Raw genomic sequence first — 24,098 nt, 5'->3', positions numbered from 1 at the left:
TCGGTCCCGAAGGAAGCGGTTCCGAGTCGCAATGATTGAAGCGCTCCATCAACGAATAAACTTGGAAAAATTCGAAATTACGGGGCCATTGTCGAAACCCGGGATCGAACCAGGGACCTTTAGATCTTCAGTCTAACGCTCTCCCAACTGAGCTATTTCGGCCCCGAAGGAAGCGGTTCCGAGTCGCAATGATTGAAGCGCTCCATCAAAGAATAAACTTGGAAAAATTCGAAATTTCGCGGCCATTGCCGAAACCCGGGATCGACCCAGGGACCTTTAGATCTTCAGTCTAACGCTCTCCCAACTGAGCTATTTAGGCCCCGAAGGAAGCGGTTCCGAGTCGCAATGATTGAAGCGCTCCATCAACGAATAAACTTGGAAAAATTCGAAATTACGGGGCCATTGCCGAAACCAGGGATCTTTAGATCTTCAGTCTAACGCTCTCCCAACTGAGCTATTTAGGCCCCGAAGGAAGCGGTTCCGAGTCGCAATGATTGAAGCGCTCCATCAACGAATAAACTTGGAAAAATTCGAAATTACGGGGCCATTGCCGAAACCAGGGATCTTTATATCTTCAGTCTAACGCTCTCCCAACTGAGCTATTTCGGCCCCAAAGGAAACGGTTCCGAGTCGCAATGATTGAAGCGCTCCATCAACGAATAAACTTGGAAAAATTCGAAATTACGGGGCCATTGCCGAAACCCGGGATCGAACCAGGGACCTTTAGATCTTCAGTCTAACGCTCTCCCAACTGAGCTATTTCGGCCCCGAAGGAAGCGGTTCCGAGTCGCAATGATTGAAGCGCTCCATCAACGAATAAACTTGGAAAAATTCGAAATTACGGGGCCATTGCCGAAACCCGGGATCGAACCAGGGACCTTTAGATCTTCAGTCTAACGCTCTCCCAACTGAGCTATTTCGGCCCCGAAGGAAGCGGTTCCGAGTCGCAATGATTGAAGCGCTCCATCAACGAATAAACTTGGAAAAATTCGAAATTACGGTGCCATTGCCGAAACCCGGGATCGAACCAGGGATCGAACCAGGGATCGAACCAGGGACCTTTAGATCTTCAGTCTAACGCTCTCCCAACTGAGCTATTTCGGCCCCGAAGGAAGCGGTTCCGAGTCGCAATGATTGAAGCGCTCCATCAACGAATAAACTTGGAAAAATTCGAAATTACGGTGCCATTGCCGAAACCCGGGATCGAACCAGGGATTGAACCAGGGATCGAACCAGGGATCGAACCAGGGACCTTTAGATCTTCAGTCTAACGCTCTCCCAACTGAGCTATTTCGGCCCCGAAGGAAGCGGTTCCGAGTCGCAATGATTGAAGCGCTCCATCAACGAATAAACTTGGAAAAATTCGAAATTACGGGGCCATTGCCGAAACCCGGGATCGAACCAGGGACCTTTAGATCTTCAGTCTGACGCTCTCCCAACTGAGCTATTTCGGCCCCGAAGGAAGCGGTTCCGAGTCGCAATGATTGAAGCGCTCCATCAACGAATAAACTTGGAAAAATTCGAAATTACGGGGCCATCGCCGAAACCCGGGATCGAACCAGGGACCTTTAGATCTTCAGTCTAACGCTCTCCCAACTGAGCTATTTCGGCCCCGAAGGAAGCGGTTCCGAGTCGCAATGATTGAAGCGCTCCATCAACGAATAAACTTGGAAAAATTCGAAATTACGGGGCCATTGCCGAAACCCGGGATCGAAATAGGGACCTTTAGATCTTCAGTCTGACGCTCTCCCAACTGAGCTATTTCGGCCCCGAAGGAAGCGGTTCCGAGTCGCAATGATTGAAGTGCTCCATCAACGAATAAACTTGGAAAAATTCGAAATTACGGGGCCATTGCCGAAACCCGGGATCGAACCAGGGACCTTTAGATCTTCAGTCTGACGCTCTCCCAACTGAGCTATTTCGGCCCCGAAGGAAGCGGTTCCGAGTCGCAATGATTGAAGCGCTCCATCAACGAATAAACTTGGAAAAATTCGAAATTACGGGGCCATTGCCGAAACCCGGGATTGAACCAGGGACCTTTAGATCTTCAATCTAACGCTCTCCCAACTGAGCTATTTCGGTCCCGAAGGAAGCGGTTCCGAGTCGCAATGATTGAAGCGCTCCATCAACGAATAAACTTGGAAAAATTCGAAATTACGGGGCCATTGTCGAAACCCGGGATCGAACCAGGGACCTTTAGATCTTCAGTCTAACGCTCTCCCAACTGAGCTATTTCGGTCCCGAAGGAAGCGGTTCCGAGTCGCAATGATTGAAGCGCTCCATCAACGAATAAACTTGGAAAAATTCGAAATTACGGGGCCATTGTCGAAACCCGGGATCGAACCAGGGACCTTTAGATCTTCAGTCTAACGCTCTCCCAACTGAGCTATTTCGGTCCCGAAGGAAGCGGTTCCGAGTCGCAATGATTGAAGCGCTCCATCAACGAATAAACTTGGAAAAATTCGAAATTACGGGGCCATTGTCGAAACCCGGGATCGAACCAGGGACCTTTAGATCTTCAGTCTAACGCTCTCCCAACTGAGCTATTTCGGCCCCGAAGGAAGCGGTTCCGAGTCGCAATGATTGAAGCGCTCCATCAAAGAATAAACTTGGAAAAATTCGAAATTTCGCGGCCATTGCCGAAACCCGGGATCGACCCAGGGACCTTTAGATCTTCAGTCTAACGCTCTCCCAACTGAGCTATTTAGGCCCCGAAGGAAGCGGTTCCGAGTCGCAATGATTGAAGCGCTCCATCAACGAATAAACTTGGAAAAATTCGAAATTACGGGGCCATTGCCGAAACCAGGGATCTTTAGATCTTCAGTCTAACGCTCTCCCAACTGAGCTATTTAGGCCCCGAAGGAAGCGGTTCCGAGTCGCAATGATTGAAGCGCTCCATCAACGAATAAACTTGGAAAAATTCGAAATTACGGGGCCATTGCCGAAACCAGGGATCTTTAGATCTTCAGTCTAACGCTCTCCCAACTGAGCTATTTCGGCCCCAAAGGAAACGGTTCCGAGTCGCAATGATTGAAGCGCTCCATCAACGAATAAACTTGGAAAAATTCGAAATTACGGGGCCATTGCCGAAACCCGGGATCGAACCAGGGACCTTTAGATCTTCAGTCTAACGCTCTCCCAACTGAGCTATTTCGGCCCCGAAGGAAGCGGTTCCGAGTCGCAATGATTGAAGCGCTCCATCAACGAATAAACTTGGAAAAATTCGAAATTACGGGGCCATTGCCGAAACCCGGGATCGAACCAGGGACCTTTAGATCTTCAGTCTAACGCTCTCCCAACTGAGCTATTTCGGCCCCGAAGGAAGCGGTTCCGAGTCGCAATGATTGAAGCGCTCCATCAACGAATAAACTTGGAAAAATTCGAAATTACGGTGCCATTGCCGAAACCCGGGATCGAACCAGGGATCGAACCAGGGATCGAACCAGGGATCGAACCAGGGACCTTAAGATCTTCAGTCTAACGCTCTCCCAACTGAGCTATTTCGGCCCCGAAGGAAGCGGTTCCGAGTCGCAATGATTGAAGCGCTCCATCAACGAATAAACTTGGAAAAATTCGAAATTACGGTGCCATTGCCGAAACCCGGGATCGAACCAGGGATTGAACCAGGGATCGAACCAGGGATCGAACCAGGGACCTTTAGATCTTCAGTCTAACGCTCTCCCAACTGAGCTATTTCGGCCCCGAAGGAAGCGGTTCCGAGTCGCAATGATTGAAGCGCTCCATCAACGAATAAACTTGGAAAAATTCGAAATTACGGGGCCATTGCCGAAACCCGGGATCGAACCAGGGACCTTTAGATCTTCAGTCTAACGCTCTCCCAACTGAGCTATTTCGGCCCCGAAGGCAGCGGTTCCGAGTCGCAATGATTGAAGCGCTCCATTAACGAATAAACTTGGAAAAATTCGAAATTACGGGGCCATTGCCGAAACCCGGGATCGAACCAGGGACCTTTAGATCTTCAATCTAACGCTCTCCGAACTGAGCTATTTCGGCCCCGAAGGAAGCGGTTCCGAGTCGCAATGATTGAGGCGCTCCATCAACGAATAAACTTGGAAAAATTCGAAATTTCGCGGCCATTGCCGAAACCCGGGATCGAACCAGGGACCGAACCAGGGACCGAACCAGGGACCGAACCAGGGACCGAACCAGGGACCGAACCAGGGACCTAACCAGGGACCTTTAGATCTTCAGTCTAACGCTCTCCCAACTGAGCTATTTCGGCCCCGAAGGAAGCGGTTCCGAGTCGCAATGATTGAAGCGCTCCATCAACGAATAAAATTGGAAAAATTCGAAATTACGGGGCCATTGCCGAAACCCGGGATCGAACCAGGGACCTTAAGATCTTCAATCTAACGCTCTCCCAACTGAGCTATTTCGGTCCCGAAGGAAGCGGTTCCGAGTCGCAATGATTGAAGCGCTCCATCAACGAATAAACTTGGAAAAATTCGAAATTACGGGGCCATTGTCGAAACCCGGGATCGAACCAGGGACCTTTAGATCTTCAGTCTAACACTCTCCCAACTGAGCTATTTCGGTCCCGAAGGAAGCGGTTCCGAGTCGCAATGATTGAAGCGCTCCATCAACGAATAAACTTGGAAAAATTCGAAATTACGGGGCCATTGTCGAAACCCGGGATCGAACCAGGGACCTTTAGATCTTCAGTCTAACGCTCTCCCAACTGAGCTATTTCGGTCCCGAAGGAAGCGGTTCCGAGTCGCAATGATTGAAGCGCTCCATCAACGAATAAACTTGGAAAAATTCGAAATTACGGGGCCATTGCCGAATCCCGGGATCGAACCAGGGACCTTTAGATCTTCAGTCTAACGCTCTCCCAACTGAGCTATTTCGGCCCCGAAGGAAGCGGTTCCGAGTCGCCATGATTGAAGCGCTCCATCAAAGAATAAACTTGGAAAAATTCGAAATTTCGCGGCCATTGCCGAAACCCGGGATCGAACCAGGGACCGAACCAGGGACCTTTAGATCTTCAGTCTAACGCTCTCCCAACTGAGCTATTTCGGCCCCGAAGGAAGCGGTTCCGAGTCGCAATGATTGAAGCGCTCCATCAACGAATAAACTTGGAAAAATTCGAAATTACGGGGCCATTGCCGAAACCCGGGATCGAACCTGGGACCTTTAGATCTTCAGTCTAACGCTCTCCCAACTGAGCTATTTCGGCCCCGAAGGAAGCGGTTCCGAGTCGCAATGATTGAAGCGCTCCATCAACGAATAAACTTGGAAAAATTCGAAATTACGAGGCCATTGCCGAAACCCGGGATCGAACCAGGGACCTTTAGATCTTCAGTCTAACGCTCTCCCAACTGAGCTATTTAGGCCCCGAAGGAAGCGGTTCCGAGTCGCAATGATTGAAGCGCTCCATCAACGAATAAACTTGGAAAAATTCGAAATTACGGGGCCATTGCCGAAACCCGGGACCTTTAGATCTTCAGTCTAACGCTCTCCCAACTGAGCTATTTCGGCCCCGAAGGAAGCGGTTCCGAGTCGCAATGATTGAAGCGCTCCATCAACGAATAAACTTGGAAAAATTCGAAATTACGGGGCCATCGCCGAAACCCGGGATCGAACCAGGGACCTTTAGATCTTCAGTCTAACGCTCTCCCAACTGAGCTATTTCGGCCCCGAAGGAAGCGGTTCCGAGTCGCAATGATGGAAGCGCTCCATCAACGAATAAACTTGGAAAAATTCGAAATTACGGGGCCATTGCCGAAACCCGGGATCGAACCAGGGACCTTTAGATCTTCAGTCTAACGCTCTCCCAACTGAGCTATTTCGGCCCCGAAGGAAGCGGTTCCGAGTCGCAATGATTGAAGCGCTCCATCAACGAATAAACTTGGAAAAATTCGAAATTTCGCGGCCATTGCCGAAACCCGGGATCGAACCAGGGACCCTTAGATCTTCAGTCTAACGCTCTCCCAACTGAGCTATTTCGGCCCCGAAGGAAGCGGTTCCGAGTCGCAATGATTGAAGCGCTCCATCAACGAATAAACTTGGAAAAATTCGAAATTTCGCGGCCATTGCCGAAACCCGGGATCGAACCAGGGACCCTTAGATCTTCAGTCTAACGCTCTCCCAACTGAGCTATTTCGGCCCCGAAGGAAGCGGTTCCGAGTCGCAATGATTGAAGCGCTCCATCAACGAATAAACTTGGAAAAATTCGAAATTACGGGGCCATTGCCGAAACCCGGGATCGAACCAGGGACCTTTAGATCTTCAGTCTGACGCTCTCCCAACTGAGCTATTTCGGCCCCGAAGGAAGCGGTTCCGAGTCGCAATGATTGAAGCGCTCCATCAACGAATAAACTTGGAAAAATTCGAAATTACGGGGCCATTGCCGAAACCCGGGATCGAACCAGGGACCTTTAGATCTTCAGTCTGACGCTCTCCCAACTGAGCTATTTCGGCCCCGAAGGAAGCGGTTCCGAGTCGCAATGATTGAAGCGCTCCATCAACGAATAAACTTGGAAAAATTCGAAATTACGGGGCCATTGCCGAAACCCGGGATCGAACCAGGGACCTTTAGATCTTCAGTCTGACGCTCTCCCAACTGAGCTATTTCGGCCCCGAAGGAAGCGGTTCCGAGTCGCAATGATTGAAGTGCTCCATCAACGAATAAACTTGGAAAAATTCGAAATTACGGGGCCATTGCCGAAACCCGGGATCGAACCAGGGACCTTTAGATCTTCAGTCTGACGCTCTCCCAACTGAGCTATTTCGGCCCCGAAGGAAGCGGTTCCGAGTCGCAATGATTGAAGTGCTCCATCAACGAATAAACTTGGAAAAATTCGAAATTACGGGGCCATTGCCGAAACCCGGGATCGAACCAGGGACCTTTAGATCTTCAGTCTGACGCTCTCCCAACTGAGCTATTTCGGCCCCGAAGGAAGCGGTTCCGAGTCGCAATGATTGAAGCGCTCCATCAACGAATAAACTTGGAAAAATTCGAAATTACGGGGCCATTGCCGAAACCCGGGATCGAACCAGGGACCTTTAGATCTTCAGTCTGACGCTCTCCCAACTGAGCTATTTCGGCCCCGAAGGAAGCGGTTCCGAGTCGCAATGATTGAAGCGCTCCATCAACGAATAAACTTGGAAAAATTCGAAATTACGGGGCCATTGCCGAAACCCGGGATCGAACCAGGGACCTTTAGATCTTCAGTCTGACGCTCTCCCAACTGAGCTATTTCGGCCCCGAAGGAAGCGGTTCCGAGTCGCAATGATTGAAGCGCTCCATCAACGAATAAACTTGGAAAAATTCGAAATTTCGCGGCCATTGCCGAAACCCGGGATCGAACCAGGGACCCTTAGATCTTCAGTCTAACGCTCTCCCAACTGAGCTATTTCGGCCCCGAAGGAAGCGGTTCCGAGTCGCAATGATTGAAGCGCTCCATCAACGAATAAACTTGGAAAAATTCGAAATTACGGGGCCATTGCCGAAACCCGGGATCGAACCAGGGACCTTTAGATCTTCAGTCTAACGCTCTCCCAACTGAGCTATTTCGGCCCCGAAGGAAGCGGTTCCGAGTCGCAATGATTGAAGCGCTCCATCAACGAATAAACTTGGAAAAATTCGAAATTACGGGGCCATTGCCGAAACCCGGGATCGAACCAGGGACCTTTAGATCTTCAGTCTTACGCTCTCCCAACTGAGCTATTTCGGCCCCGAAGGAAGCGGTTCCGAGTCGCAATGATTGAAGCGCTCCATCAACGAATAAACTTGGAAAAATTCGAAATTACGGGGCCATTGCCGAAACCCGGGATCGAACCAGGGACCTTTAGATCTTCAGTCTAACGCTCTCCCAACTGAGCTATTTCGGCCCCGAAGGAAGCGGTTCCGAGTCGCAATGATTGAAGTGCTCCATCAACGAATAAACTTGGAAAAATTCGAAATTACGGGGCCATTGCCGAAACCCGGGATCGAACCAGGGACCTTTAGATCTTCAGTCTAACGCTCTCCCAACTGAGCTATTTCGGCCCCGAAGGAAGCGGTTCCGAGTCGCAATGATTGAAGCGCTCCATCAACGAATAAACTTGGAAAAATTCGAAATTACGGGGCCATTGCCGAAACCCGGGATCGAACCAGGTATCGAACCAGGGATCGAACCAGGGACCTTTAGATCTTCAGTCTAACGCTCTCCCAACTGAGCTATTTCGGCCCCGAAGGAAGCGGTTCCGAGTCGCAATGATTGAAGCGCTCCATCAACGAATAAACTTGGAAAAATTCGAAATAACGGTGCCATTGCCGAAACCCGGGATCGAACCAGGGATCTTTAGATCTTCAGTCTAACGCTCTCCCAACTGAGCTATTTCGGCCCCGAAGGAAGCGGTTCCGAGTCGCAATGATTGAAGCGCTCCATCAACGAATAAACTTGGAAAAATTCGAAATTACGGGGCCATTTCCGAAACCCGGGATCGAACCAGGGACCTTTAGATCTTCAGTCTAACGCTCTCCCAACTGAGCTATTTCGGCCCCGAAGGAAGCGGTTCCGAGTCGCAATGATTGAAGCGCTTCATCAACGAATAAACTTGGAAAAATTATAAATTACGGGGCCATTGCCGAAACCCGGGATCGAACCAGGGACCTTTAGATCTTCAGTCTAACGCTCTCCCAACTGAGCTATTTCGGCCCCGAAGGAAGCGGTTCCGAGTCGCAATGATTGAAGCGCTCCATCAACGAATAAACTTGGAAAAATTCGAAATTACGGGTTCATTGCCGAAACCCGGGACCTTTAGATCTTCAGTCTAACGCTCTCCCAACTGAGCTATTTCGGCCCCGAAGGAAGCGGTTCCGAGTCGCAATGATTGAAGCGCTCCATCAACGAATAAACTTGGAAAAATTCGAAATTACGGGGCCATTGCCGAAACCCGGGATCGAACCAGGGACCGAACCAGGGACCTTTAGATCTTCAGTCTAACGCTCTCCCAACTGAGCTATTTCGGCCCCGAAGGAAGCGGTTCCGATCCGCAATGATTGAAGCGCTCCATCAACGAATAAACTTGGAAAAATTCGAAATTACGGGGCCATTGCCGAAACCCGGGATCGAACCAGGGACCGAACCAGGGACCTTTAGATCTTCAGTCTGACGCTCTCCCAACTGAGCCATTTCGGCCCCGAAGGAAGCGGTTCCGAGTCGCAATGATTGAAGCGCTCCATCAACGAATAAACTTGGAAAAATTCGAAATTACCGTGCCATTGCCGAAACCCGGGATCGAACCAGGGATCTTTAGATCTTCAGTCTAACGCTCTCCCAACTGAGCTATTTCGGCCCCGAAGGAAGCGGTTCCGAGTCGCAATGATTGAAGCGCTCCATCAACGAATAAACTTGGAAAAATTCGAAATTACGGGGCCATTTCCGAAACCCGGGATCGAACCAGGGACCTTTAGATCTTCAGTCTAACGCTCTCCCAACTGAGCTATTTCGGCCCCGAAGGAAGCGGTTCCGAGTCGCAATGATTGAAGCGCTTCATCAACGAATAAACTTGGAAAAATTATAAATTACGGGGCCATTGCCGAAACCCGGGATCGAACCAGGGACCTTTAGATCTTCAGTCTAACGCTCTCCCAACTGAGCTATTTCGGCCCCGAAGGAAGCGGTTCCGAGTCGCAATGATTGAAGCGCTCCATCAACGAATAAACTTGGAAAAATTCGAAATTACGGGTTCATTGCCGAAACCCGGGGCCTTTAGATCTTCAGTCTAACGCTCTCCCAACTGAGCTATTTCGGCCCCGAAGGAAGCGGTTCCGAGTCGCAATGATTGAAGCGCTCCATCAACGAATAAACTTGGAAAAATTCGAAATTACGGGGCCATTGCCGAAACCCGGGATCGAACCAGGGACCGAACCAGGGACCTTTAGATCTTCAGTCTAACGCTCTCCCAACTGAGCTATTTCGGCCCCGAAGGAAGCGGTTCCGATCCGCAATGATTGAAGCGCTCCATCAACGAATAAACTTGGAAAAATTCGAAATTACGGGGCCATTGCCGAAACCCGGGATCGAACCAGGGACCGAACCAGGGACCTTTAGATCTTCAGTCTGACGCTCTCCCAACTGAGCCATTTCGGCCCCGAAGGAAGCGGTTCCGAGTCGCAATGATTGAAGTGCTCCATCAACGAATAAACTTGGAAAAATTCGAAATTACGGGGCCATTGCCGAAACCCGGGATCGAACCAGGGATCGAACCAGGGATCGAACCAGGGACCTTTAGATCTTCAGTCTAACGCTCTCCCAACTGAGCTATTTCGGCCCCGAAGGAAGCGGTTCCGAGTCGCAATGATTGAAGCGCTCCATCAACGAATAAACTTGGAAAAATTCGAAATTACGGGGCCATTGCCGAAACCCGGGATCGAACCAGGGATCGAACCAGGGACCGAACCAGGGACCTTTAGATCTTCAGTCTAACGCTCTCCCAACTGAGCTATTTCGGCCCCGAAGGAAGCGGTTCCGAGTCGCAATGATTGAAGCGCTCCATCAACGAATAAACTTGGAAAAATTCGAAATTACGGTGCCATTGCCGAAACCCGGGATCGAACCAGGGATCCAACCAGGGACCTTTAGATCTTCAGTCTAACGCTCTCCCAACTGAGCTATTTCGGCCCCGAAGGAAGCGGTTCCGAGTCGCAATGATTGAAGCGCTCCATCAACGAATAAACTTGGAAAAATTCGAAATTACGGTGCCATTGCCGAAACCCGGGATCGAACCAGGGATCGAACCAGGGATCTTTAGATCTTCAGTCTAACGCTCTCCCAACTGAGCTATTTCGGCCCCGAAGGAAGCGGTTCCGAGTCGCAATGATTGAAGCGCTCCATCAACGAATAAACTTGGAAAAATTCGAAATTACGGGGCCATTGCCGAAACCCGGGATCAAACCAGGGACCTTTAGATCTTCAGTCTAACGCTCTCCCAACTGAGCTATTTCGGCCCCGAAGGAAGCGGTTCCGAGTCGCAATGATTGAAGCCCTCCATCAACGAATAAACTTGGAAAAATTCGAAATTACGGGTCTATTGCCGAAACCCGGGACCTTTAGATCTTCAGTCTAACGCTCTCCCAACTGAGCTATTTCGGCCCCGAAGGAAGCGGTTCCGAGTCGCAATGATTGAAGCGCTCCATCAACGAATAAACTTGGAAAAATTCGAAATTACGGGGCCATTGTCGAAACCCGGGATCGAACCAGGGACCTTTAGATCTTCAGTCTAACGCTCTCCCAACTGAGCTATTTCGGTCCCGAAGGAAGCGGTTCCGAGTCGCAATGATTGAAGCGCTCCATCAACGAATAAACTTGGAAAAATTCGAAATTACGGGGCCATTGCCGAAACCCGGGATCTTTAGATCTTCAGTCTAACGCTCTCCCAACTGAGCTATTTCGGCCCCGAAGGAAGCGGTTCCGAGTCGCAATGATTGAAGCGCTCCATCAACGAATAAACTTGGAAAAATTCGAAATTTCACGGCCATTGCCGAAACCCGGGATCGAACCAGGGACCTTTAGATCTTCAATCTAACGCTCTCCCAACTGAGCTATTTCGGCCCCGAAGGAAGCGGTTCCGAGTCGCAATGATTGAGGCGCTCCATCAACGAATAAACTTGGAAAAATTCGAAATTTCGCGGCCATTGCCGAAACCCGGGATCGAACCAGGGACCGAACCAGGGATCGAACCAGGGACCGAACCAGGGACCGAACCAGGGACCGAACCAGGGACCGAACCAGGGACCGAACCAGGGACCTTTAGATCTTCAGTCTTACGCTCTCCCAACTGAGCTATTTCGGCCCCGAAGGAAGCGGTTCCGAGTCGCAATGATTGAAGCGCTCCATCAACGAATAAAATTGGAAAAATTCGAAATTACGGGGCCATTGCCGAAACCCGGGATCGAACCAGGGACCTTTAGATCTTCAATCTAACGCTCTCCCAACTGAGCTATTTCGGTCCCGAAGGAGGCGGTTCCGAGTCGCAATGATTGAAGCCCTCCATCAACGAATAAACTTGGAAAAATTCGAAATTACGGGGCCATTGTCGAAACCCGGGATCGAACCAGGGACCTTTAGATCTTCAGTCTAACGCTCTCCCAACTGAGCTATTTCGGTCCCGAAGGTAGCGGTTCCGAGTCGCAATGATTGAAGCGCTCCATCAACGAATAAACTTGGAAAAATTCGAAATTACGGGGCCATTGTCGAAACCCGGAATCGAACCAGGGACCTTTAGATCTTCAGTCTAACGCTCTCCCAACTGAGCTATTTCGGTCCCGAAGGAAGCGGTTCCGAGTCGCAATGATTGAAGCGCTCCATCAACGAATAAACTTGGAAAAATTCGAAATTACGGGGCCATTGCCGAAACCCGGGATCGAACCAGGGACCTTTAGATCTTCAGTCTAACGCTCTCCCAACTAAGCTATTTCGGCCCCGAAGGAAGCGGTTCCGAGTCGCAATGATTGAAGCGCTCCATCAAAGAATAAACTTGGAAAAATTCGAAATTTCGCGGCCATTGCCGAAACCCGGGATCGACCCAGGGACCTTTAGATCTTCAGTCTAACGCTCTCCCAACTGAGCTATTTCGGCCCCGAAGGAAGCGGTTCCGAGTCGCAATGATTGAAGCGCTCCATCAACGAATAAACTTGGAAAAATTCGAAATTACGAGGCCATTGCCGAAACCCGGGATCGAACCAGGGACCTTTAGATCTTCAGTCTAACGCTCTCCCAACTGAGCTATTTAGGCCCCGAAGGAAGCGGTTCCGAGTCGCAATGATTGAAGCGCTCCATCAACGAATAAACTTGGAAAAATTCGAAATTACGGGGCCATTGCCGAAACCAGGGATCTTTAGATCTTCAGTCTAACGCTCTCCCAACTGAGCTATTTCGGCCCCAAAGGAAACGGTTCCGAGTCGCAATGATTGAAGCGCTCCATCAACGAATAAACTTGGAAAAATTCGAAATTACGGGGCCGTTGCCGAAACCCGGGATCGAACCAGGGACCTTTAGATCTTCAGTCTAACGCTCTCCCAACTGAGCTATTTCGGCCCCGAAGGAAGCGGTTCCGAGTCGCAATGATTGAAGCGCTCCATCAACGAATAAACTTGGAAAAATTCGAAATTACGGGGCCATTGCCGAAACCCGGGATCGAACCAGGGACCTTTAGATCTTCAGTCTAACGCTCTCCCAACTGAGCTATTTCGGCCCCGAAGGAAGCGGTTCCGAGTCGCAATGATTGAAGCGCTCCATCAACGAATAAACTTGGAAAAATTCGAAATTACGGTGCCATTGCCGAAACCCGGGATCGAACCAGGGATCGAACCAGGGATCGAACCAGGGACCTTTAGATCTTCAGTCTAACGCTCTCCCAACTGAGCTTTTTCGGCCCCGAAGGAAGCGGTTCCGAGTCGCAATGATTGAAGCGCTCCATCGACGAATAAACTTGGAAAAATTCGAAATTTCGCGGCCATTGCCGAAACCCGGGATCGAACCAGGGACCTTTAGATCTTCAGTCTAACGCTCTCCCAACTGAGCTTTTTCGGCCCCGAAGGAAGCGGTTCCGAGTCGCAATGATTGAAGCGCTCCATCAACGAATAAACTTGGAAAAATTCGAAATTTCGCGGCCATTGCCGAAACCCGGGATCGAACCAGGGACCTTTAGATCTTCAGTCTAACGCTCTCCCAACTGAGCTATTTCGGCCCCGAAGGAAGCGGTTCCGAGTCGCAATGATTGAAGCGCTCCATCAACGAATAAACTTGGAAAAATTCGAAATTTCGCGGCCATTGCCGAAACCCGGGATCGAACCAGGGACCCTTAGATCTTCAGTCTAACGCTCTCCCAACTGAGCTTTTTCGGCCCCGAAGGAAGCGGTTCCGAGTCGCAATGATTGAAGCGCTCCATCAACGAATAAACTTGGAAAAATTCGAAATTTCGCGGCCATTGCCGAAACCCGGGATCGAACCAGGGACCTTTAGATCTTCAGTCTAACGCTCTCCCAACTGAGCTATTTCGGCCCCGAAGGAAGCGGTTCCGAGTCGCAATGATTGAAGCGCTCCATCAACGAATAAACTTGGAAAAATTCGAAATTTCGCGGCCATTGCCGAAACCCGGGATCGAACCAGGGACCTTTAGATCTTCAGTCTAACGCTCTCCCAACTGAGCTATTTCGGCCCCGAAGGAAGCGGTTCCGAGTCGCAATGATTGAAGCGCTCCATCAACGAATAAACTTGGAAAAATTCGAAATTTCGCGGCCATTGCCGAAACCCGGGATCGAACCAGGGACCCTTAGATCTTCAGTCTAACGCTCTCCCAACTGAGCTATTTCGGCCCCGAAGGAAGCGGTTCCGAGTCGCAATGATTGAAGCCCTCCATCAACGAATAAACTTGGAAAAATTCGAAATTTCGTGGCCATTGCCGAAACCCGGGATCGAACCAGGGACCCTTAGATCTTCAGTCTAACGCTCTCCCAACTGAGCTATTTCGGCCCCGAAGGAAGCGGTTCCGAGTCGCAATGATTGAAGCGCTCCATCAACGAATAAACTTGGAAAAATTTGAAATTTCACGGCCATTGCCGAAACCCGGGATCGAACCAGGGACCTTTAGATCTTCAGTCTAACGCTCTCCAAACTGAGCTATTTGGGCCCCGAAGGAAGCGGTTCCGAGTCGCAATGATTGAAGCGCTCCATCAACGAATAAACTTGGAAAAATTTGAAATTTCACGGCCATTGCCGAAACCCGGGATCGAACCAGGGACCTTTAGATCTTCAGTCTAACGCTCTCCAAACTGAGCTATTTGGGCCCCGAAGGAAATGGTTGGGCCTCGTTTCGATCTATTTTGGACACTTTTATCGGAAGTAACCGGATAAACATTTCATCTTGTTCTTTACAGTTATTAAGGGAATTCGCATGCACAAAATGACGTAAATTCCTCTTTATACGATTTAAAAGGTGGATTAGAAGACGAAACAATATTAAAATGATGAAATCACGGTTAAACATTTAAGTTATAAATAATATAGTGCGACCTATTTATAAATGTGATTAAATTGAGAGTTAAGTGATATAATGTCTATTTATTAGAATAATTTGCCATTTCATGTAATTAAATGCGAAATTGTTTAATCACTTTAAATAACAATTTACCTTTTAATCACGGATTAGACTCATTAATTCGCGAACTTTTGCTTCTTTTATCGTGAGTTAAGCTCTTTAATTCTGAGTTGGGCTGATTTTATTGCAAGTTAATCTGATTTAATTGCTTCTTGAAGGGTTAAACTCTATTAAAACCGATATAATAGGATATTCTTCAAAATACGGGAGGTTAGTTTTATTGAACTGACAAAGATAGGAGCGCGTGCCAACATAAATACCACTTTTATACAAGTTTTAACTATATTATATTATAGAAAGAGCTATTTCCCTTCATCAAGATTTAATCACAGTTATGTATGAGAGGTAAAAAGTTATCTATGAATGATGAAAAGTTCGTTATAAAAGATGAAAAAATCTCTAAAAACATAGTAAAGTTATCTATGAACGATAAAACATTCCCGATCAACGATTAAAAGTCCTCTTTAAACGACGAAAATACTCTTTGTCCTGTTTGGCGGTAAAAGTGGTCTTTGAACGGATAAAAGTTATCTATAAAAGATGAAAAGTTCTCTTGGAATGGTAAAAGGTTATCTATAAAAGATGAAAATATCTCTTGGAATGGTAAAAAGTTATCTATAAAAGATGAAAAGTTCTCTTGGAATGGTAAAAAGTTATCTATAAAAGATGAAAATATCTCTTGGAATGGTAAAAAGTTATCTATAAAAGATGAAAATATCTCTTGGAGTGGTAAAAAGTTATCTATAAAAGATGAAAAGTTATCTTGGAATGGTAAAAAGTTATTATAAAAGATGAAAAGTTATCTTTGAATGGTAAAACGTTATCTTTAAACGATGAAAAGTTCTCTGTAAACGATTAAATATTATCTATTAACGATGAAAAGTTTTCTATGAACGGTTACAATTAGTCTATAAACGACTAAAAGTTCTCTATGACACCTTTTTACGTATCAAACTACATCTACATAAGCTGGCTATTAACACCGTTTTCCATTCTACAATTAAAAGGCCTCCATTTTATTGAACATATGGTCGTGAACCTCATCTTCCTAGGGACGAGGAGAAACACAAGGTTTCAGAGGAGTTGGATCCGGAAGTTCCGAGGGGCTATGAAAAGAGACTGCTAATGGATTTGCAGAGGTCGATTGAAGAAGCTGGGTAATTCGCTAGTGTTGAGTGGAGGTGGACTAAATTTAACAAGTAAATTCCAAGATGGCCGAAAAAATGACGTCAAAAACCTCCAAATTCCCCCCCACACAGCCCGGGGAAAGGTCGAAAAACATATTTTGGTTTGATATCAAATTTGACCTTGAAGATGTCCTTTGACCTCCGGAAATCACAAGCGGCACCTCGGAAACAACAACGGAGGCGGTCAGACAACACGTTAATTCCAATTAATATTTCATAGTAAAAATAGTAATAATATACTAAACTCTATCTTCTGTAAATTCGTAAAACTGTATAATAACATTAACCCGTCGGCTCCATCTATCGTAGACTCATTTAGGAAATTTGCTAAAACACACATGTTAAATAGAATTGTATAATTTTATTTTTCTTCTCTGTATGGAAACTGTGTTGTAAAATTATTTATTAATATCGTTTCTGTTTGGTAACCATTGCATCTTTCTTTTGGTTTTTTATTATCTTTAAAACTTAAAAAACAAATATCAACAAAATGCTTTAATATAAAAACAGAGGCATACAAGTCGTTTTAGACTTACCCCCTCCCAAACACACTGTAAAACTTACTAACTTTGATAAATAACCCATTGTTATTATAAATTGTTAGTCCTTACATTTTTTCAGGTTACGATGGCGCTGGATCATCCTTCCCTCAATTCGGTGGGCTCCCACGGTGAAAATAAGGTCTTCAAAATAGCCAACATTCCTTCAAAATTATTTAATGTCTCCCTCCCGCATTTTAAAATATTGAAATTAAAAGCAATAAACAGTTTCTAAGTTATGGTTTTGTTGGAAAACAGAGGGACTAACCAATTCGGAAAATATTACACCGATATCAAATTAAGTACAGTCTTTGGCAATGCTAAATCAGTAATCAATCAGAAAAATTATTTACAAGACTTAAATCTCCCTATTTGAAGAAAGATAATGCTGGAATCATTCTCAGGAGGAAAGTGTTATTAAACTTCAACTTTTTAAGGGTGTAACGAGGGGCTGTTCACTCCGCGTAGTCGATGTACAAATCTGTAGCTGCAGTACTATAGATTTAATCTTATAAAAGACAGCAAACATAATATAACTCCGTTTTCATTTTCAACATTTAAAACTGTCCGCTGGTGACGATGTTCGCTATTCGAAGGGCTCATTTTCCCCATGCGAACCCATCGAATTGAGGGTAGGATTACCCATCGCCATTGTAACCTGGGAAATTGTGAGGAGTTAATATTAATATTTACACTATTAAATAATGAACATTTGTTTGGCGATATTATTCTACCTCCTTCATTACGAAAATAAAATTAATGAATCTACGGCGCGTACTTGAAAAAGGAACGAGGTGCTGTTAAATTTATCGAGACCATTATTCTGTCAGATGAAAATAAACATCAGTTAATGATATAAAAATGCATTAAAACTCAACAACAAATAGTCAATGCATTTTAATTCGGTACTTTGACCCATTTCTTTGTGTATGTGTTTTGCACAGTCCATTTTAAACCAATTACATAATGTCAAAACAGTTAACATATGATCGGTCTTCTAGACGTGTCCTCCAATAGACTTCGCATACTGCAGACTGCGCTTCAATGACTACGTTCCCGATCACTACCATAGCAAATGACGTTTGATTTTGTACTGGTTAAGAAGCCCCGTGAGGCTGTCAAAAATTGCCATAGCCGACGGTATTTCACATCGCCTAGGCGGGGTATTGGGTTAAGTTTTCAACTAGCAATAGTCGCACCTCAGTTACACCTCATTGGTTACGATACTGCCTCTGCGCAATGATAACCAGTATAGGGACTGGCCTGGGTTAGACTAGATTTAGTGTCAAATTGAGAAGCTGTACACGACCGTCTCCGTTTCCAAGTTAAAAGCTAAATAAACATTATTTTCATGCAAAATGAATATATTTGACTAGTTTAATAATATTTAAAGTACCTTTTGGAAAAATATATTTAAACTTAAAAACGTAACAGAATCAATGGTGTACTCCTTACTAAGCGTTATCCAAAAACCAGGACGTCATAACTGATTATTGTGAGAAATAAATCATAGTTCGCAAGTCCCAAGAAACTAAATACGTGGATACCCATGATAGAATAACTTGATATTTTGAAAAGAGTATGCTTCATCGTAAGTACATGATGCATTATTAACTTAAGGCTTTATTAAAGAAAAGAAGTTGCTGTTCTCTTATTCCACGAGTTGAAGCAATGGAATTTTCCAAATCTTGTGACGCAATCGGCGTATTTCAGTATTAAAAACTTCATGGTTGGTTTCTATTTCGGTGTTAGCAACGTCATGGTCGGTTACTATTGCGGTGTTAACAACGTCATGGTCAGTTTCTATTTCGTTTTTAACAACGTCATGGTCGGTTTCTATTTCGGTGTTAAAAACGTCATGGTCGGTTTAAATTTCGGCGTTAGCAACCTCATGGTCTGTTTCTTTCATCATCTCCGAGAAAAAGCGAGAGTGCAACAACAGGTCCACGATAAGTCAGCCAAAGGTTTCCGGGTCTTGTTATAAAAAGGGGACACACGGATACTTGGACCGTCAATCAATCAGTCTCACTCACCCAGTTCAGGAGAAACAGACCAAAAAGCACCTCGCAGAGTAAGTAGCTTTTCTCGGATGATGTAGACTTAAATTTAATTAAAATTTAACACGCATTGATCCACTCATTAAATCTAATTCAAATAAGTGCGGGGGGTTACGGTTAACGTCGCAACGTCCAAACGTCAGGGTTTCCACGATTTATTTACGGTATTCGTCTTAGTATCAATTTGCGATCGCATCGCGCGGGATTCGAACCCGAACCCTCCTGCATGACAGGCGAGTGCTCTACCACAGAACCACCGATACATGTTACAGTTCGTTGAAAATTATAAGCTCAGCTTAAGCGGAAGAGTATATTAATAGTTTTTAAAGTCTAAAAAACGATACAGAGCCAATTACTCAAAATGTGTTTTATGTAAGAATTTGAAATTTGCAGGTTACATAGAGGGTGCAGGGGGACAAATGACAATGGAAATCTCAATAACCTTGAACCAGGTCTTCAAGGTCATTCAAATTTCATCTCGAGAACCGTTAGAATTAGAAGAATGGTTCCAATTAGAAATGTGTTCTACGTTTAATCTTATGTCTAATCAGCTTTGAACCGATCTAATTTGACCAATGGGAAGCCGATAAATGTTAGACCAATGTGTGTGGTATTCTAATCAAGACACGACATTTAAGGGCTTATAAATCGAAAACTTTCAGATCTAATGGATCAAAATTGTCGTGACACTCTAAGCTGATTCAAAATTTATCTCGAGGGGTTATACAACCAGCGTGTCCGTCTGTGGGTGTGTGGGTGTGCGTGCGTGTCCGTCTGTGGGTGCGTGCGCGTGCGTGCGCGTGCGTGCGCGTGCGTGCGCGTGCGTGTGCGTGCGTGTGCGTGCGCGCGTGTGTGTGTGGCCTGCATTTTCGGGGCAAAGGGTAATCACTGCGTACGCAGTCGAACAACCGTTTTAGCAGTTCAAAGGTTGGCAAAACCACCGTGGGACGGTAAGCGTTAACGGATAAGTTTGCGATTGCCCACCGTCGCTACGTTTGTTATTGGTGCGTATCCTCCAACTTCTTCTTATTGACTTTTGGGACGGACCGAGTGCTGAGTGTTATGGCAACCTCTCAACTTCCGCATCGGGCGGGATTTGAACCCGAGATCTCCTGCTTCACAGGCGGACGTTCTACCACAGAACCACCGACACTTGCTACGCTTCATTGAAAATTAGACCTTCAGCTTTATCGGAAGCGTATTTAATAGAGTACGAAATTTTGGTTTAATTGAAATAGAATTGAAATTGAAATTTTTGCATCGAAGAAATTCTAATTTAGCGTTTTCTCTATTGATTAAAAACAAATGCGCTACCCAAGTTTCGAACCCAGGCTATTCGGCTTGGCAGTCGAGCGCTCTACCACAGAACCACCGATAGCTGGTTAGCATCACTGAAAATAAGACACTGATCGGAAGCATAATAGGTAATAAAGTCTTGAATTTTTTTTGAATGAATTTATGAAGGCCTAATCTGGTTTTTTTACGAATGAAATTATGTTGATTTAATCTTGTAAATATTTATGAACTAAGTTTATTTTAAATTTAAAATTGTATAACTAATATATGAATTTATAATTTAATTGTAAAATACGATCATGACGAAGAATCGAGCCCAGGTTGTCGTGTTATTGAGCAGATGTTTTACCGCCGAACTACTGACTTCCCTGAAAACAAAACACATCACAGGCAAAATATTGAAGTAAAGGAACCGTTATGATACGGCGATTTTTTTATTTTGGTGAACTTGTTTATATTATTATAAATGAATTAAACTCCGTGGTTTCGTCTCAATTATTTTAGTTAAAATTAATATTTTATACCGGGCGGGATTGAACCGGGATTAGGGGCTGTTCACAAATTACGTAACGCAGAAAAACCGCTTTTTGGACTCCCCCTCCCCCTCGTAACAAAAAGTAACAAATGGAAAGACCCCTCTTCTCAAATTACGTAAAAAATATCAACCCCCCCTTATATCATTTTAGTACGTAACAACTAATATGCTGGCAATAAAGTACAATAAGATCAGGTACTACATTTTATTTGTAATTTACATTTGAAATTACAACTGTATTTTTATGCAACACTTTAATACCCACGGGTTTTATTGTGGTGTCTTATGGGGGAACGCTTTTCCGTAAGCAGATATGAGGGACAAAAATTGCCCATTTTAAACAATGAAAAATCAATCTAAACTGAGGAAAAAATTAAAAACTTTAAAATTTTCGTGGTAGATCCGGACTAATCGTTCTCGCACCTTTGTCCATCCCTCTAGCGGGGGGAAATAGGCGAAACTGTAGATCAAGGTCATACGATGTTAAAAATAAGATGTGTTACGTAACATTTTAGTCCACCCTCCCTCCCCCCACGTAACAATTCGTAACGCTTGAACCAACCCCCCTCCCCCCTTACCGCGTTACGTAATTTGTGAACAGCCCCTTACGTTTTAAGTAAATAACTGTGAATTGCGGTCGTCTCGAGAAATTAATACCACTAGGGACAATCCTTCCGAGGAGAGGTATATTTTGGCTTGCCAACTTGTTTAAGTCAAATTACCTTTTACCCGAGGTAAATAAACCAATAAAACTCCAAAATAAACGTTAATTATTTGGTTTAAGACGTACCAAGTATTTTTTATCTTTTTTTAGTTAAAATGTTTTAAACACAAAATAAACTAAATAAGTAATTTAACATTTCTCGGTTTCCCATTGGTCAATTTAGATCGGGTAAAAGCTGTTTAGACTTTAAATTAAACGTAGAACACATTTCTAATTGGAACCATTCTTCTAATCCTAATGGTTCTCGAGATAAAATTTGAATGACCTTGATGACCTGGTTCAAGGTCATTGAAGTTTTGATTGAAATTTGTCTCCCTGCACCCTCTATGTAACTTGCAAATTTCAAATTCTTACATAAAACACATTTTGAGTAATTGGCGCTGTATCGTTTTTTCGTTAACACCTTGTATACACAAACACTCATCTTTATATATTAGAAGAAAATAAGCCTTTCTATAAAGTCATTACGCTTGCCGAACTTGTTTTAATGTATCGCTTTCGTCACGAGATACGTAGGAGTTCAGTTCAGTTTTGAATGTTAGATCTTTATAAAAAGGGTGACTCGTCGGATTTTAATTCGTGTCTTATTCAACTTGTTAAAAGGTTCCACGCGCTCTTTAATATTTTAGCGCAAAAGGCTCGCGCATTTTTTTTATTTCGGGGAGCACGTGCGAAATCGCTCGAGCCCATTTACGCTAAAATATCAAGACGCGCGTGGAACTTTTTAACAAGTTGAATAAGACCTAAATAGAGTTTATGCTAGCGTCTATAGCGGATATACCTAATTATTAAATTAATTTAATCAATTAAAGTGGTATTGCCGACCGTAACCGTCGAAAACCACAGTCAGGGTACCATGAGATAGTATACCAATTGTGGTCGACCTAAGTTGAAAACTGTAGATTTCTATAGCGGACAAACAAACATTCATCTTTAAATATTAGATATCTTAATTTTTTATTTTAATTTATTGGTGTAAAGCCGATTTGGCAGAACCTTATTTCTCACCATTTTTGGGAAACATTTCTCTTTCCCTGGTCATTCCTCATTTGTTTTGCGCCGTCTGCCTCTCCGCATTATTTTTTTGTGCAATGAAATTTAAATAAAAACTTAGTTTTGTTCCTAATGCCAATTTTAAATTTTAAACTTAAGCAAGATACATTTTTCGAAAAGTTGTCCACCCCCTCTAGTAAAGATTAGTTGCGTGTTAATTTTTCATTTTTATTTATTGGTGTAAAGCAGATTGGTTTTTATTCGGTGTATATATACACTGTAAACCATTAAAAAGTCTCACACTTAAAAAATATTTTTTCTTGTTTTGAATAATTGTCTTTCCGTTTAATTAAAATACAAAATTTATTAATATATAAATTAAAATTTACGCCGTGTTTTTTGCATTTGGGAACGTTTAATCTAGCCAACGATGACTTGTACTGCCACAGTAACGTACGTAGCTCTCGCAGCATTAGCTTTCGCCGGGCTTCTGGGTAAGTACAATTATATTGAATTCTTCCTACACCACTTGATCGTTTGCATTGTCTGTTAAAGTTAATGGAAAAAATGTAATTGACGATGACTGTCTGGAGTGTCTTGGCCAGGTAAGATCGATGTGTAATCTATTTTGGAGAATGTTTAATAAAGTTAATTACTGGCTGACAGGCTAGTTCTAATAGTAAAGTTTACGGATGTCATAAAATCGGGAAAAACGAACAATATTGTGGACCATTTCAGAGTAATCAATATATTTCGTAAGAATAATCTAAACTGGGCTTATGATTTTATTGGATTTCAGTTTCTTATCCTTATTGGCTGGATGGAGGGATGTCCGGTTCGCAGTCTGGGGGAAAACAAGATTTCCTGAAATGCGCCAACGACAAAGCATGTGCCCGAACAACAGTCAAAGCGTACATGGAAAGGGTAAAGTTTTTTTAAATTTCTAACTTAGGGATATCTTTCATAAATTATAATGTCTTCAGTGGGCTCGTGACTGTAATGGTGACGGAAAAGTAGATTGCGACGACTTTGCAAGGTAGAACTTAATAAAGAAAACTATATAATTCTTAATTAGGCACTATTAAATTTTCTTGTTTTACAGAATGCATAAAGCCGGTGCCTTTTCTTGCACTGGTGCCGGGATTGAGGAGACAAAATACTGGAAAGCTTACGACTTATGTTATAACGATCAACAGTAAATTTACTACTAAAATTTTTTTCGATCATGGTTATACTTAGCTAACATATAAATCATTGATACGTGTATACATTCCTTGTCAATTCGCCAATAAATAGCTAAGATTTTAATATGTTTGTTGGTTTAATATTACATGATAAAACTATGAATGCTTAATTTGTTATGAAAAGTAGGAGGAATGATGGATGGCACTATAACAGTCTGAGCCAAAACGTCGTGGTTAATGTGATAATTAAAACTAAAATGGATCAGGCTGTGGCTGCGACCGATTTCATTTCTTTCCTGCGCCATTAATTCGTGGTTAATGTTTAAAAGTAACGGCCAAAAGTGTGTCAAGCACAATCGCATAGTTGTTAATATTTACTAGGTAGATCCAGCGAGAAGGCTTAGAAGGAATTCGATTTCTGTTATTGGAACCGAAGGCGCTACGAAGTTTCAATTTCCAACTGCTCGTTGGGCAC

General features: G+C 44.6%; 2 protein-coding genes and 42 non-coding genes across 44 annotated transcripts in view; 2 read left to right on the top strand and 42 right to left on the bottom strand.

The window, feature by feature from the left end:
* Window positions 1-18,818, top strand: part of LOC149953110 (uncharacterized) — a 28,756-nt gene extending 9,938 nt beyond the window's left edge. The window contains exons 6-7 of the mRNA XM_090169804.1: window positions 16,161-16,265; window positions 18,467-18,818. Of these exons, the coding sequence (XP_090025930.1) occupies window positions 16,161-16,265; window positions 18,467-18,818 (457 nt within the window). The remainder of the gene's footprint in view (window positions 1-16,160; window positions 16,266-18,466) is intronic.
* Window positions 90-162, bottom strand: TRNAF-GAA (transfer RNA phenylalanine (anticodon GAA)). The gene has a single exon. It is a non-coding gene; the product is annotated as a tRNA-Phe (tRNA).
* Window positions 694-766, bottom strand: TRNAF-GAA (transfer RNA phenylalanine (anticodon GAA)). The gene has a single exon. It is a non-coding gene; the product is annotated as a tRNA-Phe (tRNA).
* On the bottom strand, window positions 851-923 carry TRNAF-GAA (transfer RNA phenylalanine (anticodon GAA)). Its single transcript has one exon. It is a non-coding gene; the product is annotated as a tRNA-Phe (tRNA).
* On the bottom strand, window positions 1,382-1,454 carry TRNAF-GAA (transfer RNA phenylalanine (anticodon GAA)). Its single transcript has one exon. It is a non-coding gene; the product is annotated as a tRNA-Phe (tRNA).
* TRNAF-GAA (transfer RNA phenylalanine (anticodon GAA)) lies at window positions 1,539-1,611 on the bottom strand. Its single transcript has one exon. It is a non-coding gene; the product is annotated as a tRNA-Phe (tRNA).
* Window positions 1,853-1,925, bottom strand: TRNAF-GAA (transfer RNA phenylalanine (anticodon GAA)). The gene has a single exon. It is a non-coding gene; the product is annotated as a tRNA-Phe (tRNA).
* On the bottom strand, window positions 2,481-2,553 carry TRNAF-GAA (transfer RNA phenylalanine (anticodon GAA)). Its single transcript has one exon. It is a non-coding gene; the product is annotated as a tRNA-Phe (tRNA).
* Window positions 3,085-3,157, bottom strand: TRNAF-GAA (transfer RNA phenylalanine (anticodon GAA)). The gene has a single exon. It is a non-coding gene; the product is annotated as a tRNA-Phe (tRNA).
* On the bottom strand, window positions 3,242-3,314 carry TRNAF-GAA (transfer RNA phenylalanine (anticodon GAA)). The gene has a single exon. It is a non-coding gene; the product is annotated as a tRNA-Phe (tRNA).
* TRNAF-GAA (transfer RNA phenylalanine (anticodon GAA)) lies at window positions 3,785-3,857 on the bottom strand. The gene has a single exon. It is a non-coding gene; the product is annotated as a tRNA-Phe (tRNA).
* On the bottom strand, window positions 5,125-5,197 carry TRNAF-GAA (transfer RNA phenylalanine (anticodon GAA)). Its single transcript has one exon. It is a non-coding gene; the product is annotated as a tRNA-Phe (tRNA).
* Window positions 5,584-5,656, bottom strand: TRNAF-GAA (transfer RNA phenylalanine (anticodon GAA)). The gene has a single exon. It is a non-coding gene; the product is annotated as a tRNA-Phe (tRNA).
* Window positions 5,741-5,813, bottom strand: TRNAF-GAA (transfer RNA phenylalanine (anticodon GAA)). Its single transcript has one exon. It is a non-coding gene; the product is annotated as a tRNA-Phe (tRNA).
* TRNAF-GAA (transfer RNA phenylalanine (anticodon GAA)) lies at window positions 5,898-5,970 on the bottom strand. Its single transcript has one exon. It is a non-coding gene; the product is annotated as a tRNA-Phe (tRNA).
* Window positions 6,055-6,127, bottom strand: TRNAF-GAA (transfer RNA phenylalanine (anticodon GAA)). Its single transcript has one exon. It is a non-coding gene; the product is annotated as a tRNA-Phe (tRNA).
* TRNAF-GAA (transfer RNA phenylalanine (anticodon GAA)) lies at window positions 6,212-6,284 on the bottom strand. The gene has a single exon. It is a non-coding gene; the product is annotated as a tRNA-Phe (tRNA).
* On the bottom strand, window positions 6,369-6,441 carry TRNAF-GAA (transfer RNA phenylalanine (anticodon GAA)). The gene has a single exon. It is a non-coding gene; the product is annotated as a tRNA-Phe (tRNA).
* TRNAF-GAA (transfer RNA phenylalanine (anticodon GAA)) lies at window positions 6,526-6,598 on the bottom strand. Its single transcript has one exon. It is a non-coding gene; the product is annotated as a tRNA-Phe (tRNA).
* On the bottom strand, window positions 6,683-6,755 carry TRNAF-GAA (transfer RNA phenylalanine (anticodon GAA)). The gene has a single exon. It is a non-coding gene; the product is annotated as a tRNA-Phe (tRNA).
* TRNAF-GAA (transfer RNA phenylalanine (anticodon GAA)) lies at window positions 6,840-6,912 on the bottom strand. The gene has a single exon. It is a non-coding gene; the product is annotated as a tRNA-Phe (tRNA).
* Window positions 6,997-7,069, bottom strand: TRNAF-GAA (transfer RNA phenylalanine (anticodon GAA)). The gene has a single exon. It is a non-coding gene; the product is annotated as a tRNA-Phe (tRNA).
* Window positions 7,154-7,226, bottom strand: TRNAF-GAA (transfer RNA phenylalanine (anticodon GAA)). The gene has a single exon. It is a non-coding gene; the product is annotated as a tRNA-Phe (tRNA).
* Window positions 7,311-7,383, bottom strand: TRNAF-GAA (transfer RNA phenylalanine (anticodon GAA)). The gene has a single exon. It is a non-coding gene; the product is annotated as a tRNA-Phe (tRNA).
* On the bottom strand, window positions 7,468-7,540 carry TRNAF-GAA (transfer RNA phenylalanine (anticodon GAA)). The gene has a single exon. It is a non-coding gene; the product is annotated as a tRNA-Phe (tRNA).
* TRNAF-GAA (transfer RNA phenylalanine (anticodon GAA)) lies at window positions 7,782-7,854 on the bottom strand. The gene has a single exon. It is a non-coding gene; the product is annotated as a tRNA-Phe (tRNA).
* TRNAF-GAA (transfer RNA phenylalanine (anticodon GAA)) lies at window positions 7,939-8,011 on the bottom strand. Its single transcript has one exon. It is a non-coding gene; the product is annotated as a tRNA-Phe (tRNA).
* Window positions 8,277-8,349, bottom strand: TRNAF-GAA (transfer RNA phenylalanine (anticodon GAA)). Its single transcript has one exon. It is a non-coding gene; the product is annotated as a tRNA-Phe (tRNA).
* On the bottom strand, window positions 8,591-8,663 carry TRNAF-GAA (transfer RNA phenylalanine (anticodon GAA)). Its single transcript has one exon. It is a non-coding gene; the product is annotated as a tRNA-Phe (tRNA).
* On the bottom strand, window positions 9,231-9,303 carry TRNAF-GAA (transfer RNA phenylalanine (anticodon GAA)). The gene has a single exon. It is a non-coding gene; the product is annotated as a tRNA-Phe (tRNA).
* On the bottom strand, window positions 9,545-9,617 carry TRNAF-GAA (transfer RNA phenylalanine (anticodon GAA)). Its single transcript has one exon. It is a non-coding gene; the product is annotated as a tRNA-Phe (tRNA).
* Window positions 10,885-10,957, bottom strand: TRNAF-GAA (transfer RNA phenylalanine (anticodon GAA)). Its single transcript has one exon. It is a non-coding gene; the product is annotated as a tRNA-Phe (tRNA).
* On the bottom strand, window positions 11,489-11,561 carry TRNAF-GAA (transfer RNA phenylalanine (anticodon GAA)). The gene has a single exon. It is a non-coding gene; the product is annotated as a tRNA-Phe (tRNA).
* TRNAF-GAA (transfer RNA phenylalanine (anticodon GAA)) lies at window positions 11,887-11,959 on the bottom strand. The gene has a single exon. It is a non-coding gene; the product is annotated as a tRNA-Phe (tRNA).
* On the bottom strand, window positions 12,358-12,430 carry TRNAF-GAA (transfer RNA phenylalanine (anticodon GAA)). Its single transcript has one exon. It is a non-coding gene; the product is annotated as a tRNA-Phe (tRNA).
* TRNAF-GAA (transfer RNA phenylalanine (anticodon GAA)) lies at window positions 12,974-13,046 on the bottom strand. Its single transcript has one exon. It is a non-coding gene; the product is annotated as a tRNA-Phe (tRNA).
* On the bottom strand, window positions 13,131-13,203 carry TRNAF-GAA (transfer RNA phenylalanine (anticodon GAA)). Its single transcript has one exon. It is a non-coding gene; the product is annotated as a tRNA-Phe (tRNA).
* Window positions 13,626-13,698, bottom strand: TRNAF-GAA (transfer RNA phenylalanine (anticodon GAA)). Its single transcript has one exon. It is a non-coding gene; the product is annotated as a tRNA-Phe (tRNA).
* TRNAF-GAA (transfer RNA phenylalanine (anticodon GAA)) lies at window positions 13,940-14,012 on the bottom strand. Its single transcript has one exon. It is a non-coding gene; the product is annotated as a tRNA-Phe (tRNA).
* TRNAF-GAA (transfer RNA phenylalanine (anticodon GAA)) lies at window positions 14,097-14,169 on the bottom strand. Its single transcript has one exon. It is a non-coding gene; the product is annotated as a tRNA-Phe (tRNA).
* Window positions 14,254-14,326, bottom strand: TRNAF-GAA (transfer RNA phenylalanine (anticodon GAA)). The gene has a single exon. It is a non-coding gene; the product is annotated as a tRNA-Phe (tRNA).
* Window positions 14,411-14,483, bottom strand: TRNAF-GAA (transfer RNA phenylalanine (anticodon GAA)). Its single transcript has one exon. It is a non-coding gene; the product is annotated as a tRNA-Phe (tRNA).
* Window positions 17,940-18,078, bottom strand: LOC149953111 (U4 spliceosomal RNA). The gene has a single exon (XR_016480117.1). It is a non-coding gene; the product is annotated as a U4 spliceosomal RNA (small nuclear RNA).
* A 4,024-nt stretch (window positions 18,819-22,842) lies between the features above and the next one.
* Window positions 22,843-23,747, top strand: LOC149953109 (lysozyme 3-like). Its single transcript, XM_090170235.1, has 6 exons — window positions 22,843-22,933; window positions 22,995-23,044; window positions 23,106-23,178; window positions 23,239-23,363; window positions 23,423-23,475; window positions 23,542-23,747. The coding sequence occupies exons 1-6, from the start codon at window positions 22,870-22,872 to the stop codon at window positions 23,636-23,638; spliced, it is 462 nt and encodes a 153-aa protein (XP_090026361.1). The 5' UTR covers window positions 22,843-22,869; the 3' UTR covers window positions 23,639-23,747.
* The last annotated feature ends 351 nt before the right edge of the window (window positions 23,748-24,098 follow it).

The sequence above is a fragment of the Leiobunum rupestre genome, chromosome 3 (assembly GCF_980474605.1).
Source record: "Leiobunum rupestre chromosome 3, qqLeiRupe1.1.hap1, whole genome shotgun sequence".
Lineage (NCBI taxonomy): Eukaryota > Metazoa > Arthropoda > Arachnida > Opiliones > Sclerosomatidae > Leiobunum > Leiobunum rupestre.
Note: the sequence above shows the minus strand (reverse complement) of the source record. Positions and strands in the feature narration are given on the sequence as shown.